The sequence below is a fragment of the Pleurodeles waltl genome, chromosome 7 (genome assembly GCF_031143425.1).
Source record: "Pleurodeles waltl isolate 20211129_DDA chromosome 7, aPleWal1.hap1.20221129, whole genome shotgun sequence".
NCBI lineage: Eukaryota > Metazoa > Chordata > Amphibia > Caudata > Salamandridae > Pleurodeles > Pleurodeles waltl.
Genome location: NC_090446.1, coordinates 1,105,818,811 through 1,105,838,183, shown reverse-complemented (window position 1 = coordinate 1,105,838,183; position 19,373 = coordinate 1,105,818,811). Strand labels below are relative to the sequence as shown.

At 47.6% G+C, this 19,373-nt stretch overlaps 1 protein-coding gene across 1 annotated transcript in view; it reads left to right on the top strand.

The window, feature by feature from the left end:
• Positions 1–604: 604 nt before the first annotated feature.
• WFIKKN2 (WAP, follistatin/kazal, immunoglobulin, kunitz and netrin domain containing 2) overlaps positions 605–19,373 on the top strand; it is a 335,359-nt gene continuing 316,590 nt past the window's right edge. The window contains exon 1 of the mRNA XM_069200046.1: positions 605–1,160. Coding sequence (XP_069056147.1) covers positions 960–1,160 — 201 coding nt within the window. The 5' untranslated portion in view covers positions 605–959. The remainder of the gene's footprint in view (positions 1,161–19,373) is intronic.

Here is a 19,373-nt window from a genome sequence, read left to right as displayed (position 1 = left end):
GAGAAAAATGTGTCTCAGGCAGTAAAGGTTTTATTCCTACAAGATATCTTGCTGTTGTTTGGTTTTCAGAAAAAAATATGTTTAATCCGGCTGGCATGGTGGCCTCTTACTTCTTAATCGTAAACAGTGACCTAAAAGTGTGTGTAGGTGAGCACACATTTGAGCATACATGGAGCAAAACAACATGCTTTCTGCTGCCTGTAGCTCACACACGGTATTGTCTAGTAGCGAATTTAGATTATGTTCGCCAGAACTAAGTGTAGGAATTCACTAAGCTTCCAAGGTTTCCTTCCACCTTCCCCTTGCAGCTGTTGTTTTCTCTGAGTAGGACGTACAGAAATATGTAGGTAATGTATCAAAAACCTTGATTAAATCCATCTTTCTTTTATGGCTTTCAGAAATGTATTGTTTTGGGAGTGAGCTTTGTTTCCCAACCTTCCTTGAAGGAGCTCCAGGCGGATTATGTTTTCGAGTGAGTAGCACTCGTTCCCCTGGGATCTCCCCCTTAGTCTGGCTTTGTGTTGCTTCGAAACCAATGCTTCATATGAAAATGCCATTCTCCGAGCAGGAAGCTGCTTGAGGTCTGAAGAGGTTAAGAATGCCCCCTTTAAGTCCCAAACATTCAGGTGTCCCACCGTGCCAGCTCTAGCCCTTTAAACTGTCTGCAGCCCTTTCATTAGCAAACCCGGGGCAGCCACTAGCGCGGGCAGTGTGTGTCTGCCGCAGGAAAATATCTTTACATTTCTTTGTTGCACGGCCAAGTTGTGATCTAAACTCCACCTACCTACTCCAGACTGCGTAGTAACATTTTTCTCAAAATAAAGAGTTACATTATTAGGCGTCTAATCCACTGTAGTCTTTCTTGTGTGGACTGTTTAATAGTCGCAGACGGGCGGAAAGTTTGAAGACGCAGCTTTGAATATTCCACAGCAAGTGATCTGTGCTGGAGGAGGTCAGCGATGTGGTGCACGCAGTTCTACCGGTGGCTGTGGACTTTCTGGCTGCGGAACTCTTTCGTGTTGTTGCTGGATACCCCGCCGCAGGCTCTAGGCTTGCCTCCTGTAAAATACTCTCATGCTGGCATTTGTCCCAATGACATGAACCCCAACCTGTGGGTGGACGCGCAGAGTACCTGCCAGAGGGAATGTGAAACGGACCAAGTAAGTGGCAAAAGCGCTCTGCATGGTTATTCTTCCCTCTGAATAGCGACGTTTTCCTGGTGTCTGATAGTCTGCAGAAGCAAGCCAGTGCAGTTTCAAGATGTGCGCGGCTAGTAACAGAAATAACCAGCGTTGAGCTCACAAGAGATTAATAGTTTTTTTTCTAAAGAAATAGCTTTCTTTTTGCAATGTACAGACGTCCATACGTCCAGACCTTGTAGTTTCAAAGCATTCCGCAGTTAATGCATTTCATCCTTTGGTGTTTCACCGAAAACTTTCTTGCCTGTTCAGTCAGAACAGGAAATGAAACAATAGTCTTAACTACATCTGTTTTCCTGTGTGGTCACGTTGAACACAATTAGTCATACAAAGTTCTAACTTTCACGAGTGTGGGGGCTTTATATCAATGGAGAAAACAGATGTGCTAGATGTGGTGCAGACATACACATTCATTCAGATTGAAAATTATAAACACATAGTATATCGTCGTTTTTGGCAGATATCAAATCCAAGGAACTGCCGAGAGGTTTCCCAGAATTATATCAGGAGAAAATATGTGCATCACCACACACAATAAAGGAATTACAGTCACTTCAGGACATGACAACAGAAATTATATCATACCCTTAAATGAAAGAAGGTGCTACAGGTGTACAATGTACAGTAAAATTCCAAACTTGCTTGTTGTATGTTTAAATACGGAATAGAATAGACAATTAGGCTAAACATTCTACATTAGTTTTAGTAAAATCTTGAATTTTTTGAATATTTTAGAACCAGTTTCCATTTAGCTATACTTTCTAGATATACATAAGTAATTGTTTTAAATTCTATTTTGTTGGAGGTGTGTTTCTAGGCTGCTAATAAATAACATGTTGAAAGGTGAGAACAAAAATGTATGAACAGTTTAGCAGCACTCCACAGTTATAAGCTGATGTTGTTAAAAGATACTGAAATGTAAAGTTAGTTATTGCAAAATAACACATGGCTGTAAGTACAGCAAAGCATCATACGTCTAATCATGAGAAGTGGTGGGTGGCTGAGGTCCTTTCAGGGTTAATCTCACCCTTTTGGAGTTATGGCATACGTCATAACCCTGTACTTCAACCCAGCATTGGTTACTGGTCTTAAGCCCCACTTTCAGCACACCTCCTGTAACCTAAGGCACGTCCCAAACCAGAGCTTTTTTAATTATACCATGAGCTGGCGACAATACTTCTGGGAAGTGAAAACATAGGCTGTGTTGCTTCCAGAACCTAGAGTTGGAAGGTCAGCCTTATTGTAGCCCTATCTTTTATAAATAGTCCCTTATCTTACTGCGCTAGTGAATGAATGAATACTCTTTTTTTATATTTGCACTCGCAAATGAATAATCTTTCTTGTTTATTAAAACCAGTGGCGGCCAGCTCATATTTACAGTGGGGGGGGGGGGCATTAGGGGCATACAATAAAAAAAAAATTGAGTCGTCGTCTCTCACAGCTCTGATGCGCAACATCACAGGAAAGAGGAAAATGGGTTAGAGATGTTTAAAGTGCACACGTGTGGCTGGCAGTCGCAAGATGGCCAGCATAAGGGACATGCACATTTTAAACGTGCACAGCTCCCTGCTGCCACTCGGCAGCAATTGCCACACTCCGTCCTGACACTCAGTTCAGGATGGGGCACTGAAAAATAAAGTGGTAATAAACGAAGTTGATTACCATTTTATTTTTCTGTTATGGAGGGCATTTGTTGGTGGGGCGACGCTCCTCTGCCCACATGGAGGGGCCACGTCTGATTAAAAACAAATCAATTAAAAAAGCGCTTAAAACCACTTAAAACTTAGTGTAAATCAAGAGAGATTAATTATGTTAAGCATTAATTTGCCCATTGATTCGATAATCTGTGGCCCTTTGACTCCAGTTGTGAAAGTGGTCTATGCTGATTACTATCTTCATTAGCTTCACAAAACTACTAAGTAGAGGGCCATAAGGGCAGCTGCACCATAGATGGGCGGTGTTGTTACGTGTAAGGAAGCTTAGGCGATCACAAGATTGAACATGAAGCATCTTAAGTTCACTGGCAAAAGTTGGGCAGCAGCAGTTCAGATGCTTAAGGGTTTCGAATCTATAACAGCAGAAGCAACAGCCAGAATTTTGCTTATCATATTTCCATGATTGCAATACTTTTCCTAGGTTAAACAGACCAAAATGAATGTGGAGATATTGTAATTTTAGGTCCCATCACAGAGCCAGGTGTTGACAGGCAAGGAAAGGTGTGGTGCTGTAGTGAAACATCATTTGTGTGTGCACCGTGACTCTCCTACGGCAGTCTTTAAATTGACTCTTTAAAACCGTCTGAAATGATGGAAGTGCTTAACTGGAGCCAGTGGTTGCAGGTGGGGCCCACCAGCACTCAATTTTGAGGACTGGTTTCTTCAGATTTTTTTCCTCAGAGCAAGAGAGTCAAAAACACACAAAGAAGGCAGAAGAGAATGATAGACAAAAGGTGAGGGATGTGTCTGGTAGTGGATTAAAGACTAATGAGGTGGAATCCCGACTATGCAAGTCTTGGTATTCAGCACCAACCTTCGATTGTGCTTGGTGCAGGCCTGTGAACAAAACTTTGGGCCAAACAAGTATTCTTCTACAAATTAAACACTGCATGATGGGCATGATTCCTACAACCCCAGGAATTTCACATAACAGTAGCATTTTAAGTTGCCAAGGTTCAGTGAGCAACCCTTCTGGTGTACCTCACATCCTTGGCATGGTATTCACCCAAGCTGTTTTCCTTTATCCCTCCTGCTTGTTGAATTTATTTTTGTTGACTTTAGGACTCTGTGAACTTTACTACTGCTAACAAGTGCTAAAGTGCTTGTATTCTCTCCTTCACCCATGGTAAAAGTGGCCTACACTGTAGGAAGCTGGCTCTCTATATGGTGCACTAAAAAGAAGTACACCATTTAGAGAGTCCAGTGGATCCCCAATTGGTTTGCAGAGGCAAAAGTAGGTAGTACTAACACTCTATTTTGTGGTAGTATGGGCGAGCGGTTAGGCTTATCAGAGGGTAGTGCTAAGCATTTGTTGTAGTCACAAAGGCAATAAATGAGGCTCACACTCAAAGAATACATCCAATACCAACTTAGAAAAATAACTCTTTTTTTATATATATATCTTGAAACCAGAAACGTCATTACAAGGTAAGCACGTGTTTAAGTATAAATACTTTTCACCTGCAAAAATGGCCAAAGTGCATTTTTTGAGTTCTTCAATGTTATCCTAAAAGGAGGAAAACAAAGTCAGCAAGTAGGTACTTAACGATGACTTACAAGAGTAATCTCAGAGACATAATGTATGTAATGAGCAAGTATCAGGAGCACACCAATAGGTCACTCCGGGCAGCACTGGGGCGGTCCGAGGCTGCAGGCGTCGTTGTGGAGTCCAAGAGGGGTGAAACCACAGTGACATCGAGCTTAGGAGAGCCTAGGGACATCATTGACACCAGGGACCCATTTCTGATCAGGCTTTTGGCAACGGGTGCAGTGGTTGCTTTAGGTGTCAGCGTTCTCTCACCACAGAGGCTGCGGGAGAGGGGGCCTGCATGCAAAGGCTGCAGGCGCCTTTGGGGAGACCAGGAGAGGTGAAACCATGGTGGACACAGACTGTTGAGTTTTTCACTTTATTACTGTTTGCATACTGCATAAATACTTTACACATTGCCTCTAAGATAAGCCTAACTGCTTTTGTGCCAATCTATCGGAGGATTGAACATCTGAACAGAGAACACCTGTGGTAGTGGAATGAAGTTATACTATAGCATTGGAGCCTTTAGGAGACAATGTATATGACTCCAGGGGCACTGCTGCCATGCTGCTGGAGTGTGTTGGAGGAGCACCAAGAGAGTGGGGCAAGGTGAGCTGCTGAAAACCAGTTTTGAATCTGCACGGTGCCTAGGTGGCTGGTCTTCGATTGGTGTGGCTTGTGCCAGCAGAGCTCTTCCCTGCCTATCTGGTCTTTCGTTTGTCCTGTAGGAGGAAGAAGTGAAAAGCGCCAGCTATAGGTTGTCAAGGATGCAGAGGAAGCCTGATCCACCACATCGAGTGGGAAGGTACACAGCAGTGATACTCAAAGTATGGCCCAGGGGCCGTATGCGGCCTTCCTGTCCTTTGCACATAGCCCCCAGTTGAACAGCAGCACTGGGCTTCTGTTTACTTTACAACGCACTAATATTCATGATGATATTAAATAAATAGCAAGCATTTATTTACAGGCAAACTGAAGTACCAAAAGAAAATCGCAGAAGGTGTCCTGTACCACATAACTTTAAGAACACCTTTGTTTTTAAAGATATCTTGCAAGAAACATGTACAAATATGATAAAGTCCTTTCCAATTTCAAAAAAGTGTTTCAGAAGCGTTTCACCTTAGTACATTCGATGTAAAATCAGTACATTAACATTTGTTTTTTAAAACCGCCAGTTTTCAAACATAAATTTAGAAACGTTCACGCCTCCCCCCAAACTGACAACAATGGCAATAGTGAACACTATTGTTATGTGGACCCTCTGGCCGGCATGGGTTGCTATTATACATGGACAACATTACAGTTTATGAAGTCAAACACGAGACGTTGTGTACAAGGCACGTCATGAAGTCATGTATTTGGAGGTCCTCCTATATATGACAGTTAAGAAAAAGGAAGCAAAGTGAGATAAAACAATCGTCTAGGATCACACAATTTGGTCAAGTGGGAAGCTATGAATGATCTAATTCAAACGCTAGGTATACATGTGTCACTTTCCCTACACCCCCTGCACACCTGACCGCCACTCTGCTGGCTTTAATGCAGCCTTCAATCAGACCACAGAACAAACTTTTGGCCCCTGAGTCTATGTTTGTGAGTACCCATGATATATAGTGCAATAAGGAGTTACGAGGCCTTCAGCACCCACATATGTGGCACACATTTGGTATTCAGGATTTGGGAAGAGTTTCTGGAGAGCCTAGAGTATCTTGAGGCCATTGTAGCTTGGGATTTCTGTCTCACCTGGTAGTCATCTTTCTCCCTAGGTTCCCCTGGGCTTACTCCATCTCAACTCATAACCTCACTAACAACCAGGCTATTCCAGTATGGTTTGCTGGTCAGCTGGATCGAATAGATGGAGTTTACACAGTATGAAGGGGCAGACGGAAGTAAAACAGATTATGATAGTGGCAGAAATTCTGCTGCTGAGTCGGTTTCGCCGGGTTTTGGATAAACAGCTGGCTGTACACCAGCTATCTATCATTCACTGTCAAACATTTCGCTCCTGCTGTTTGGTGCCCCTCGTGATTTGAGGGCCTGCTGTATTAGTGGAAGAGAGGAGAGGAATAGACCAAAGGAGAGACGAAGAATAAAGAATAGCCCCTGGCAGGCAAAGCCAGTTTTTGTGTTCGGTTTTGGTGCTGGTCTGCTGTTAGCCCAGGTTTCTAGAGACATGTGCTGTTACTTGTGCTGCTTTGCCTCGCCTTGCTCCTCTGTTGGACAGCCTCTTGGCGGATTGAGTGGTCCCATGTCTTCACAATACAGCTGGTGGACTGTTGGCTTCGGTTCACAGTGGTCAGTGTTCCAGTTAAACTCTCGTGGCTTGGAGGCAGCTGCAGAAGAGGATGAGTATGCTCGTGTCCCTGGGGAGAGGAGGGAAGGAGAGTCAAGCTAAGCACTTAGCTGAAGCCTTCAATAGCTCCCCATACATCCGGAGCCAGGTAGCAGAATCGAGTGTTGTGTGAGGGCAAGGGCAGACGTAGGTCTGGTTTGTGGCTGTGTAAATCCTCCAAGGAAAGAGGCTCTCAGTGATGTTAACATTCTGTAAACATCTAGAGCACGTGTGACTTTTGTAACTGGTTATTCTGTGTAGCTGTGACCAGATCTATCAAACTTAGCCTGGAGGTCCCTGTAAAGAAGGCCTGAAACAGCACCCAGCTGCGTACTGACTCAGAATACCGAAGGCACTATTGTTTAGTCTATCTCCAGGGACAGTGGAATCAGTACAATGCAAGGGCCCAAAAAGTTGGGGTTACGCGGCACTCTTGTGAACTATAGATCAAGTTTGATCGGATTGGCCGTCACGTGCAGGCACATACTTGTAATGCATTGTTGTTCTATCCTATCAGGAAAGCACTATTTACCTGTAACATGGCTAAACACACTCCAAGGATGCTTTAATAAAATACTGGGAAGGTGCCACGATAGTGCACCTGGAAGACAGAACTTTCAATTTTTTTCATAACAAATTGTATTAAATTTAGTACATAGGCATGGCTGAAACAGCCCAGATTATATGGCGGATGATGAATATAAAGTACGATGTATGCAGATAAAAAAGGACAGACAAAAAGATAGAAAAATAAATACTTACAACGTGTACAGGCCAGCCCACCGATCCTCGCCAAACCCTACAAATTGTCGGGGTGATCTCCAGTACTTAGCTTCCTGCAGTCAGTTTTCTACCCTCATCACATAAGCCATATCCCTGAAAGTCCTCATCAACCCCACGGCCATGAGGGTGCATCGGCTCCAGTAAAATTCCTCGCTAATCTGACCATCATTGCCAAATATTTAGGTGCTTCTAAAGGCTCCCCTAAAGCCCAAGAATAGGAGTGCATGTTTGTACCTATTGTCTCCAATACCCTCTGTAGTGTGGAGGAGGATAATTTAGGGATCCCTTGGTATGACTCATGAGAGGACCTCACCCAAGCAGGAGCGAACACTCCACCAGAACCTATCCAATGCCGTACAGCTCCACACCAAATGTAAAAAGGTACCCTCCACCACCCCACAACGAAGACACCTGGGGGAGGCCACCAACCCCATGCGCCATAGGCACTTTTGAGTATAATAGGCCCTGTGAAGGTTTTTAAATTGAATAAGGTGGAGGTATTCCAAGACCACAGCTTCTCTAGGTGCCTTCTGTGCCTTTGTCAAGTCATCATTGTCTAATACTTCTAGGTCCCTCTCCTAGGCCACCCGTAGGGCGGGCAGGGTGTTGGCATTGTTGGTGACCAGGATTTGATAGATTTTGGTGATTTTATGGGACTCAAGATCACCCAAAAGGAGTTTGACCTTGAGGGGATTGAATTAGGGGAGGGTTGTGCTGTGCCCTATGTATAGGATGAGGGCATGGCAGAGCTCGAGGTAGCGGTAGAATTGGCTACAGGCAGCTGGTATTCCACCTGCAGGTCTTGATATGATTTCAATACAGTACCCTGCGTTAAGTCACCCAGTGTGGAAATTCCCTAGATGTCCTATTGATGAAAGCCTTCCAGCTGGCACACCAGGTGAAGCAGGCGGTCCTGCCAGAGTGGTGTCTGCTCCATCAGCCGATACCTCGAAGAGCACTCTTCCAGAGTCCCAGAACCACCCAAGTGGCATGTGGTAGGGATCCTATGCCACGACCATCATATAGATAGGTAGTTATGGGTGTATTATTCATCGTCCACTTCTCCAGTGCATAGTGAGGTCACTCGGGGGACGGTACCACCAGTCGTTTACAACCAAAAGATGCAAAGCAGTATAGTATGCAAAAACATTGGTCATGGCAATGCCCCTGCAGTATGTAGATTGAAAGCACATTTTGAGGGTCGCACAGGCCAAGGCGATCTGTCATGGCCAAAGCATTGTGAAGATGGCAAATATTGTGCCGCGGCGGGTCATGAAGAAAGACTGGTCCTGATGGACAAAATCCTGAATGTGCTTCACAAGTCGAGACACTAGCATCTTGCCAAGGAGCTTCACCTCTGTGTTAAGGAGGGAGATCGGGTGACAGGATGACCAATCCCCCAGGGGTCAGTCCTGTTTTAAGAAAACCACAATCTCGGTCTGCTGCCTGTCCAATGGTAGGGATTCTCCCCTTTTTTTAGAGGGTCAGCCCCCACTTTATTGCTGCTTTATGCTGTTTCTTTTGACCTGCAAGTGTACTGAGCCTGCTAACCAGGCTCCAGTACCAGTGATCTTTCCCTTAAATTGCACTGAGACGTTTGCAACCCCAATTGACAAGGACTTTACCACCCCTGTAAAGACCAGGTATATGGTACAAATGGTACCCAGAGCAGGGATGGGAAAGGGTCACCAGGGCTGCAGCACTAATTGTGCCCCCTGCCTGACCCGAGTAAAAGTAAATGTGCAGAGCTGCCATGCCAGCCTGCACAAGCAGTTTACCTGCTTGAGTTCGACTCTGCCCTCACCATGTGCAGGCAGATTCCAGTCACTGCTATAGCACAGGTCAGTCACCCTAAAGGCAGGCCTACTATAGCCTAGGAGGCAGGGTGCACTGTGTTATGAGTGTGGACATATATGCACAAGCATGTATGGCCCTGTGGTAGTATTTTGTAACTTAGGCCCTCATTATGACATTGGCGGTAAATCCCACTTACCACCACACTGACTGCTGCCAACTGACGGCTGCCGCAGTGGATATCTGTTCTCTATAATATGATACACATACACCAATCCATCACTATTCAGCCACAGACACAAATCCGCCACACCAAAGGTCAGTGATAAATTGGCGGTATCAAAACCCAAACCGTTATGCCAACAGAACTATGCCCACCACATTATGACCCACGAATCACCACAGCAGACATTCAACAGCAGTAAACCATTGGCGGTACATACCGCAGCGCTCAAAATCGACACACACAAACAAAACACCACTACATTGGACAATTCAAACAACACACACCTGACATCTATACACACACTACACCCACACCACTATAAAACACACACCCACAGTACCCACAACACTTTACCTTTACAAACAATAGCGACCAGAAAGACAGCAAGACCACTGACACAACCAGAGCCACACACTACTAACACCTATACACTACTTACGCACCACACATCACACACCCCAACACTTTACCCAACACACTCTCACCTACACACCGTACACAACAACCATGGCACCACAAAGACACCCCCGCTTCACAGAGGAAGAGCTAAGGGTCATGGTGGAGGAAATCATCAGGGTAGAGCCACAGCTATATGGAGCACAGGTGCAGCAGAAATTCATAGCTAGGAAGATGGAGCTATGCTGGAGAATCGTGGACAGGGTCAACACCGTGGTACAGCACCCAAGAACTAGGGATGATATCAGGAAAAGGTGGAACAACCTACGGTGGAAGGTATGTTCCATTGTAGCAAGACACCAGCTCGTTGTACAGAGAACTGGCGGTGGACCCCCACCTCCTCCCCAACAACTAACAACATAAGAGGAGCAAGTCTTGGCAATCCTGCATCCTGAGGGCCTGGCCGGAGTAGGAGGAGGACTGGACTCCAGTAAGTCAATTCTCCACTATTATCACCCCCTACCTGCATGCCATCACATACCCCACCCTCACCCTCACCCTCACTCTCATCACTCCACCACTTCCCACACACCCCATCATCACATCTCACTTATCCCAATGCTAAGCCCTGCATGCTCTACCAATGCATGGACACCACTCACAGCCCTGTATGGACACTCAGCACTGAAGCATACACACTATAGAGAACTAATCATCCCACCATACACCAATGTACACAAGTGAAAGATGCCAGGGCAAATACAACCAAAGAGGGCAAGTCTCGGATGCACAATATGTCAGACACGGTAACCATAACATATCATTTACATCCCCACAGGTACCCCAGCCAATGCCAGCGGAGAGGAGATGCCAGCAATATCCAGTCCTCCAACAGAAGAGGCCCACAGTGATGATAGCAACTCTTGTCTTCTGGATCTGGATAACCAACCTGGCCCATCAGAGACCTTTGGATAGCCAGTTACCCAGGCCCAGTCACACACCACCACAGAGCCTCCCCCATCAGGAAACAACACCACAGCACCCACCCAGTGTACCCCTAGCTTAGTCCTCAGGACAAATCAGCAGTGTGTCCACCTCTACAGGACCCCCAGGCCACACCTCATACCCAAGACAATCAGGGACCTGGGGTCAGTGGCAGTGGTCACATGGTTCAGGGGACAGAGACAAAGGCAAACAGGGAAACTGGGAGGAGTGCTGTGCGCCGGGGGGGGGACAGGCCCAGGACACCGACTCTCCAGGAGGCACATGCAGAGATCAGGATTTGGGAAGAGTTTCTGGAGAGCCTAGAGTAGCATGAGGCCAGTGTAGCTTGGGATTTCTGTCTCACTGGGTGGTCATCTTTCTCCCTAGGTTCCCCTGGGCTTACTCCATCTCAACTCATAACCTCACTAACAACCAGGCTATTCCAGTATGGTTTGCTGGTCAGCTGGATCGAATAGATGGAGTTTACACAGTCTGAAGGGGCAGACGGAAGTAAAACAGATTAAGATAGTGGCATAAATTCTGCTGCTGAGTCGGTTTCACCGGGTTTTGGATAAACAGCTAGATGTACACCAGCTATCTGTGATTCACTGTCAAACATTTCGTCCCTGCTGTTTGATGCCCCTCGTGATTTGAGGGGCTGCTGTATTAGTGGAAGAGAGGAGAGGAATAGACCAAAGGAGAGACAAAGAATAAAGAATAGCCCCCGGCAGGCAAAGCCAGTTTTTGTGTTCGGTATTGGTGCTGGTCTGCTGTTGGCCCAGGTTTCTAGAGACATGTGCTGTTACTTGTGCTGCCTTGCCTCGCCTTGCTCCTCTGTTGGACAGCCTCTTGGCTGATTGAGTGGTCCCATGTCTTCACAATACAGCTGGTGGACTGTTGGCTTCGGTTCACAGTGGTCAGTGTTCCAGCTAAGCTGCCGTGGCTTGGAGGCAGCTGCAGAAGAGGATGTGTATGCTCATGTCCCTGGGGAGAGGAGGGAAGGAGAGGCAAGCTAAGCACTTAGCTGAAGCCTTCAATAGCTCCCTATACATCTGGAGCCAGGTAGCAGAATCGAGTGTTGTGTAAGGGCAAGGGCAGACGTAGGTCTGGTTTGTGGCTGTGTAAATCCTCCAAGGAAAGCGTCTCTCAGTGATGTTAACATTCTGTTAACATCTAGACCACGTGTGACTTTCGTAATTCTGGTTATTCTGTGAAGCTGTGATCAGATCTATCAAACTTAGCCTGGAGGTCCCTGTAAAGAAGGCCTGAAACAGCACCCAGCTGCGTACTGACTCAGAGAATACTGAAGGCACTATTGTTTTGTCTATCTCCAGGGCTAGTGGAATCAGTACAATGCAAGGGCCCAAAAAGTTGGGGGTACGCAGCACTCTTGTGAATTATAGATCAAGTTTGATCGGATTGGCCGTCATGTGCTGGCACATACTTGTAATACATTGGTGTTCTATCCTATCAGGAAAGCACTATTCACCTGTAACATGGCTAAACACACTCCAAGGACGCATTATTGAAATACTTGGAGGGTGCCACGATAGTGCACCTGGAAGACAGAACTTTCAATTTTTTTCATAACAAATTTTATTACATTTAGTACATAGGCATGGCTGAAACAGCCTGGATTATATGGCGGATGATGAATATAAAGTACGATGTATGCAGATAAAAAAGGACAGGCAGACAAAAAGATAGAAAAAGAAAACCAACAACGTGTACAGGCCAGCCCACCCACCCTCGCAAAACCCTACAAATTGTCGGGGTGATCTCCAGTACTTAGCTTCCTGCAGTCTGTTTTCTACCCCCATCACATAAGCACTTGCAGAGATCCTGGGAGCATATCAACATTCCCAGGACACAATGGGCCAGATCCTGGACAATGTGCAGAGAACAGGCGGCTACAGAAGGGACAGTATCAGGGGATCAGGAAGGACTTGCAGGCCATCAACAACACTCTGATCTCCATAGCAGGGGTGCTGGCAGACATGGCCAACATTATGAGGGAGGCAGTCACACAACAGAGGGCCCCTGCCACTAGCCGGACATCTGAACAGCCTTCCACCTCCGCTGCTGCTACTGGCCAGGAGGCCCCTACACAGGACTCACAGGCCACCTGTACCCCTTCCCCTGCAGAAGGAGAACCACCCTGCAAATGGTCCCTGCGATAGAGACAGGAGCCAGAGTCACTTGCCAAGACCCCCGCCAGGAAATGAGACTCTCCTGATTGTCACCCTTGTGTCCCACTCAGTCACCCTGTCCACCTTGAACTGCAATTGCTCCCCTTCCTATGTCCCCTTGGACAATGCACCTGTGCTACAAACAGACTGGAACAATACCCTGGACTTTCCTCCATCATCACCCCATCCCATTGCACTCGCCCCTCTATATTTTAGCACTTTAATAAACACCCATGGGAAAAAAAGAAGTATGGAGTACCTCACATGTTTCAAGTATGTATTCATTGAAATGGGTACAAACATTGCAATTCAACTGCACAGAAAATGAGCATAGATTTATGACCTGTAGCTGGCTGGAGTGATCACACCAGGAGCATATGTGAGGTCACCAACATCTGCAACATGGATTTGCAAAGGCTACAGTAAGTGGGCACAGAAGTGTGAAAAAACAGCATGCAAGTGCCACAGATAACAAATGTCATAGAAAAGTGAAGTAACACTGTCTTACCTGTGTGTCATTGGAAGTATTGTCTGATCACTGATGTCCTATTGTACTCATCCTCTGCCTCCTCATCCTCACTGTCCACAGGGTCCACTGCTGCCACAGAGGCATCTCCAGCCTCCTACTCCTGCAGAAAAGGCACATGGCATCTCAGGGCAAGGTTGTGCCCCAAGATGGCGCTACCTAAGACGCGATCCTGGTATACGGCTGATGTTTTCTTGATTAACCATTTCCAATCATGGTATTGAAACCACATATCCTATGATGCATCTTTCTATATTAACTATTGCAATTAATATACATCATCAAATTATCTGTTTGACTTTTGTGTTGTCTTGAGAAAGCCCTGGGTTGACTCACCATAGAGGGCAAAACACCTGTTGACTGTATCTGTTTTGGAATAATTGAATAAACTATTTAATATTAAGGACAGTATGCAAGTTTCAATTCAGCAAATTTGGATACCATTTAACAGAATAACAAGTGGGTTCTCACTTTCAACTATTTTGAAGGTTGTGCAACATGCAGCATGCCACTACTATCTGGCAGACCTTCTTGAGTGAGTATCACAGGGATCCACTTGTCAGATGCAGGCATCTGAACCCGGCCTTCAGGAGGCCAAAGGTTCTTTCAATTATCCTTCTGGTTTACCCATGTGCCTCATTCTAACATTCTTCTGCCCTTGTCCTGGCATTCCTCACAGGGGCCAGCAGCCATGATAATTTTGAGGGACAACATTTAGCGACACACTATCCCATATGGCCCACACCATACCCATACCCCAGCACCTACTGGGTGGGAACCGGGGCTCACCTATTAGCCACACCCTGTGCCTCTGTAGTTGGCCCATCACATTTGGGATGCTGCTATTCCTCAGGACAAAGGCATCATGCACCGACCCAGCATACTTAGCATTGATGTGGGAGATGTACTGGTCCGCCAAGCACACCATCTGTACATTCATAGAGAGGAAACTCTTACGATTTCTGAAAACCTGTTCTTTCTGATGGGGGGGGATAAGTGCAATATGTGTTCCATAAATCACCCCAATTATGTTGGGGATATGTCCTATTGCATAGAACTCAGCCTTCACTGTGGCCAAATCTTCAACCTGGGGAAATACAATGTAGCTGCACATGTGTTTAATCAGGGCAGACAAGACTGTTGTTAGCACTATAGAGAACATTGGCTGTGACATTCCTTCTTCCAAGCCCACTGTCACTTGGAAAGAACCAGTTGCCAGAAAATGGAGCACTGATAGAACTTGCACAAGAGGGGGGGTCACAGTGGGGTGACGGATAGCAGATATCAGGTCAGGCTCCAATTGGGCACACAGCTCTGTGATTGTGGCCATGTCCAGTCTGTAGGTGAGGATAATGTGCCTGTCTTCCATTGTTGCCAAGTCCACCATGGGTCTGTACACAGGGGTATGTCTCCATATCCTATTCATCTGCAGAGGTAGCAATCTATGGAGCAAAAGAGTGAGGAGCCAGTCAAAAATTGAACAATGGGGCTACAACAGAACTTTGCATGCTGGTAACTTGTTATGGGTCAGTGTGATTTGTACAGTATGTCCTAATTTCACCAGTGACGCAGCAATTATCCAGGGCCTGCCCCCCCCGAAATGGCGTCCACCTGTCCTGTGTGGAGGGACAGGTGGAAGTGAGGTAATTCCGCTGAAGTTGTGCGCCATTGCGGGAGGTGGTCAGGAACCACTGTGCAACTCCTCATTGGTTAACATTGGGCCCTAAGGGGTACAGTGGCCAATGGTGATCTATGCCGGTGGTGACGGTGTGCACAGCCACAGACGTGACCGCCATTTTCTATCTGACCCCTCACTTGCTACCTGACCTTCCATCGGAGAGGACCTACAATGCATGTGCTGCCGTGACCTATGTCTGGAACCTACCATGGCCCGTGTGACTAGGGAAAGGGCTCCAGCCTTCACTTCTGTAGAGTTGGAGAGACTGGTGGATGGTGTCCTTCCCCAGTATGGACTGCTGTATGAGCCTCCAGACCACCAGGTGAGTACACTTTGGGCACGATGCATGTGGCATGAATGCATGGAATAGTGTGTGTGAAGGCCTTGTGTAAGGGGGGGGGGGTGGATGTCCTCTGGGCAGCATATTGGTTTTGTGCTGGGCCATGTGTGTGTAAATGGTGATATGAAGGGGTATGGTGGGTCATAAGTGTAACATGCAGGACTGTTTGACTAATTCCATTTTCCTGTGTGAATTGCCTCTGCAGGTCAGCGCCCATCAAAAGAAAGGTATATGGCGTGCCATCGCCAAGGACGTGCGGATCCTGGTGGTCTACCGCAGGCAGAGCACCTACTGTCGGAAACAGTGGGAGGATTTGAAATGCTGGGAACGTAAGACGGCGGAGGACCAGCTAGGGATGGCCTCCCAACGAGGAAGGGGTGCCCGTAGAACCCTGACCCCCCTGATAGCCCACATACTGGTGGTGGCCTATCCTGAGCGGGATAAGCGTTTGAGGGCATCACAGCAGCCACAAAGGGTTAAGTACAGTGACCATCATTACAACTTACGCATGATAGGGTGGTATCTGGGTGGGGGATGTGTGTCAGTGGGTGCCCCTAGGCCAGGCATGGCATTGCAGCATAGGTCCCCTGGTGGCTAGTGTTCAGAAGGGAGAATCTTGCTACCTAGCTTGTAGACATCCACAACTGGCCAGGGCTGGGTGGGCTCCAGATGTGCTGCATTTGGCAGTGAGTGCCCCTCCCCATGGCTTGGATGCTAACTATTTCTCCGGTAGTGCTATGGCATACTGCGTAGGGCTGTTCCCTGTGTTTGAGGGTGCTGTGTATGCCAACGGTGGTGTTGGTGCAACCACTGACCCAGTGTATCCTTTGTCTCTCTCCCCTCCTTTCTTGTTTTGTCATCCTGTCCTTATGTGCATTAGCATCATCTGGCAGAGGAGCAGAGTCACCAGCAATGGAGGGAGCTGCATCCCACAGGACCCAGGAGGCAGAGTCCACCGACGCTGAGGGCACCAGTGGGACGGAGGGTGAGGGGAGCACCAGGGCGGAGACTGGAGGGGACAGTTCTGACACAGATAACTCTTCCAATGGAAACTCCCTAGTGGCGGCAGACACCTTTGTGACCACCCCAGCTACAGGTCCCACCGCCACCCCCGTACCAGCACCGCCCTTTCAGCAGCCCCTCGAGTTGCCCATGCCCACTCATCCAAGAGGGTGGGCAGCTCCTTCACCCCAGACACCTCAGGCCCTGCCCCTGTGAGCCCTGCCACCCTGAGTGAGGAAGCTATTGACCTCCTGAGATCCATCTCTGTAGGGCAGTCAATCATTGTGAATGCCATCCAGGGGCTGGCATCCCAGATGCAACAGACTAATGTATTCCTGGAGGGCATTCACACTGGTTTGGTGGCCCAACAGAGATCGATCCAGGCTTGGGCCTCTTCTCTGATGGCAGCCATTGTACATGTTTCTACCCTCCCCCCTCCAACTTCCTCTTCCTAGTCCCATTCTCCTCAACCCCAACCTATCCCAAGCACACAGGCAAACCAGCATGCACACAAGACAACACACAACAATGGTTCAGGCAAACGCAAGCACCACATTTCATCCCACAGGCACTTACACAAACACCATCCAGATGCAGACGCACCAACATCCACTTTTTCCACTGTCTCCCCCTCCCAGTTCCGTCTGCACTCACACCTGCATGCACTACATCATCATCCATTACCAGCATCATCACCACACCAAGCAGAACACACACCTCACTGGCAGACACCTCCACAACAGCCATGCACACGCCCTCTGTGTCCTCCCCCATTGTGTCTGCCCCCCCAAGGTACACAAGCACTCAGACACCCAACAGCCATCCACCTCACAACAGCATCCAGCCCATGCACCTGCACCCGAAATCAGCAGACATCTCCAACAACCACGCCCTCTTCCTCCACTCCCATTCCTTCTCCTTCTTCCCGCCCCAATGTCCACAAAAAACTGTTCCTATCCACCATTTACCTATTCCCTTCCCCTCTCCCCCTGTCATGCATGTATGGCCAGGGTAGGGAGAACCCAGCGAAGCACCTCAGCCACCCAGTCCACGGGCCCAGTCGTCACCACACCCACTCGTGGTGGAAAAGGATCCAGACCGCATGTCCTGAAGGTGAAGGAGCCTACACCAGGCAGCTTCAAGACAAAGGAGCCTGCCCCAGATGCCAGAACACACTGGTTCTGGAGAGGGCCTCATGCCCTGTGTTCTTGAACCTGGGGAGTGCAAGGTCACAGTCTTTCAGGTGGGTGTAATACCCACAGGATTTGTAGGGGGCAGGCTGCACAGCAGGCCATGGAGGCAGGATTACATACCGTGCGCTGTGGACTGGGCTGTGTCCCTTTTTGTGTACATATGTATATATCTATTATCTTGTCTAAGTTATTTATCTTGATGTGTTGCTCTCATTACATTGCCTTTTTCAAAATCGATTTGTCCTTGCATTATCTATCCGAGTTAAGGGGTAAAATTATTTTGTGATGCAGCTGATTTTGTATATGGTGTTGGGGGTGGGTGCTGCGTGTGTGTGTGTCACTCTCTTTTTCCTTCCTCCCTTCCTTGTGTGCTAGGCGGCTGTACTCACCCTCGTCATCTTCGCCGGCGTTGATGTTCATGGTGGAGCAGTACATAGAAGATCATGGGGAAGACATGCAGCTCGGGCTCCATGGCGGCGTGGTTGTTCTCTGTATCTCCAATGGTGAGTCCTTTCCCTATTCAGGAGGCGTACACCCCCCAAAGACTAGCCACATCTTTAGAGTGGGCTAGAGGGTCTGTACAGCCAAAGAAGGGTTCTGCCATGTTGGCAAAACTTAGGAATAATGCGTTCTGGGTAGAAAAGTGACAGTATTTAAAAAAAAATTAATCACTTCAGGGGCGGGCTAGCCACACAGACCAGTACCTCATTGGCCACTGTCCCCCAAACCCTTAACACCCCCTAAACCAGGATTTAAGGGGCTCCACTGGCACCAGAACCTCAGTTCTGACTTTGAAATCAAGGAGACACAAAGAAGATGCTGTCACTGACAACATGACTTGGCACTCCACCGCCATGGAATGAGAGGACACTTAAGCGCTCTGAAGAGACCATATATTGGAACTGTGTGATCAACGTGTGCCTGTGGTGAAAACCGATTGCTCCCAGCTAGAGGGACTCCAGTGGACGCCAGAAGCCAAAGCAGACTCCCCTGATTGTTGTTACCAGTCACCTGCAACCTACAGAAGATTCGCTGTGCTGCATCCCAGAAGTACAGCCCGTCGGGCCCCTCGTGAGTGAGGCCAAAGAAAGTTGGCGACCTGCACCCTGGGAACGGTAGTAAGGCTCTCACCAAGTTTCGAACCGCTACCCACTTCCAGACAACCTCTAGCTGACAAAGTAACAGTGAACTACTTTTGCCGCTGCCAAGGTTTATCTGTTGCAAGCCCAGTAACCGATGGCTTCTCGGACATCTCCAACCCCAGAGCAGTTCCCCAGTATAATGACCAATATCGGCAATGACCCCACGCCTGAGAACCATCATCCTGAAGGAGGCAACTTCGAGAGGAGCAGCAAAGCATCTTTGGCAAGACCAGTCCCCCTGTGATTGACAGCTGAAAGGCCACCTCTGCACCCAGAGGCACCAGACATGGTGGCGAAGTTCCAGCTTTGAAATCCACATCCTGGGACCCCAAAGACCTCTACT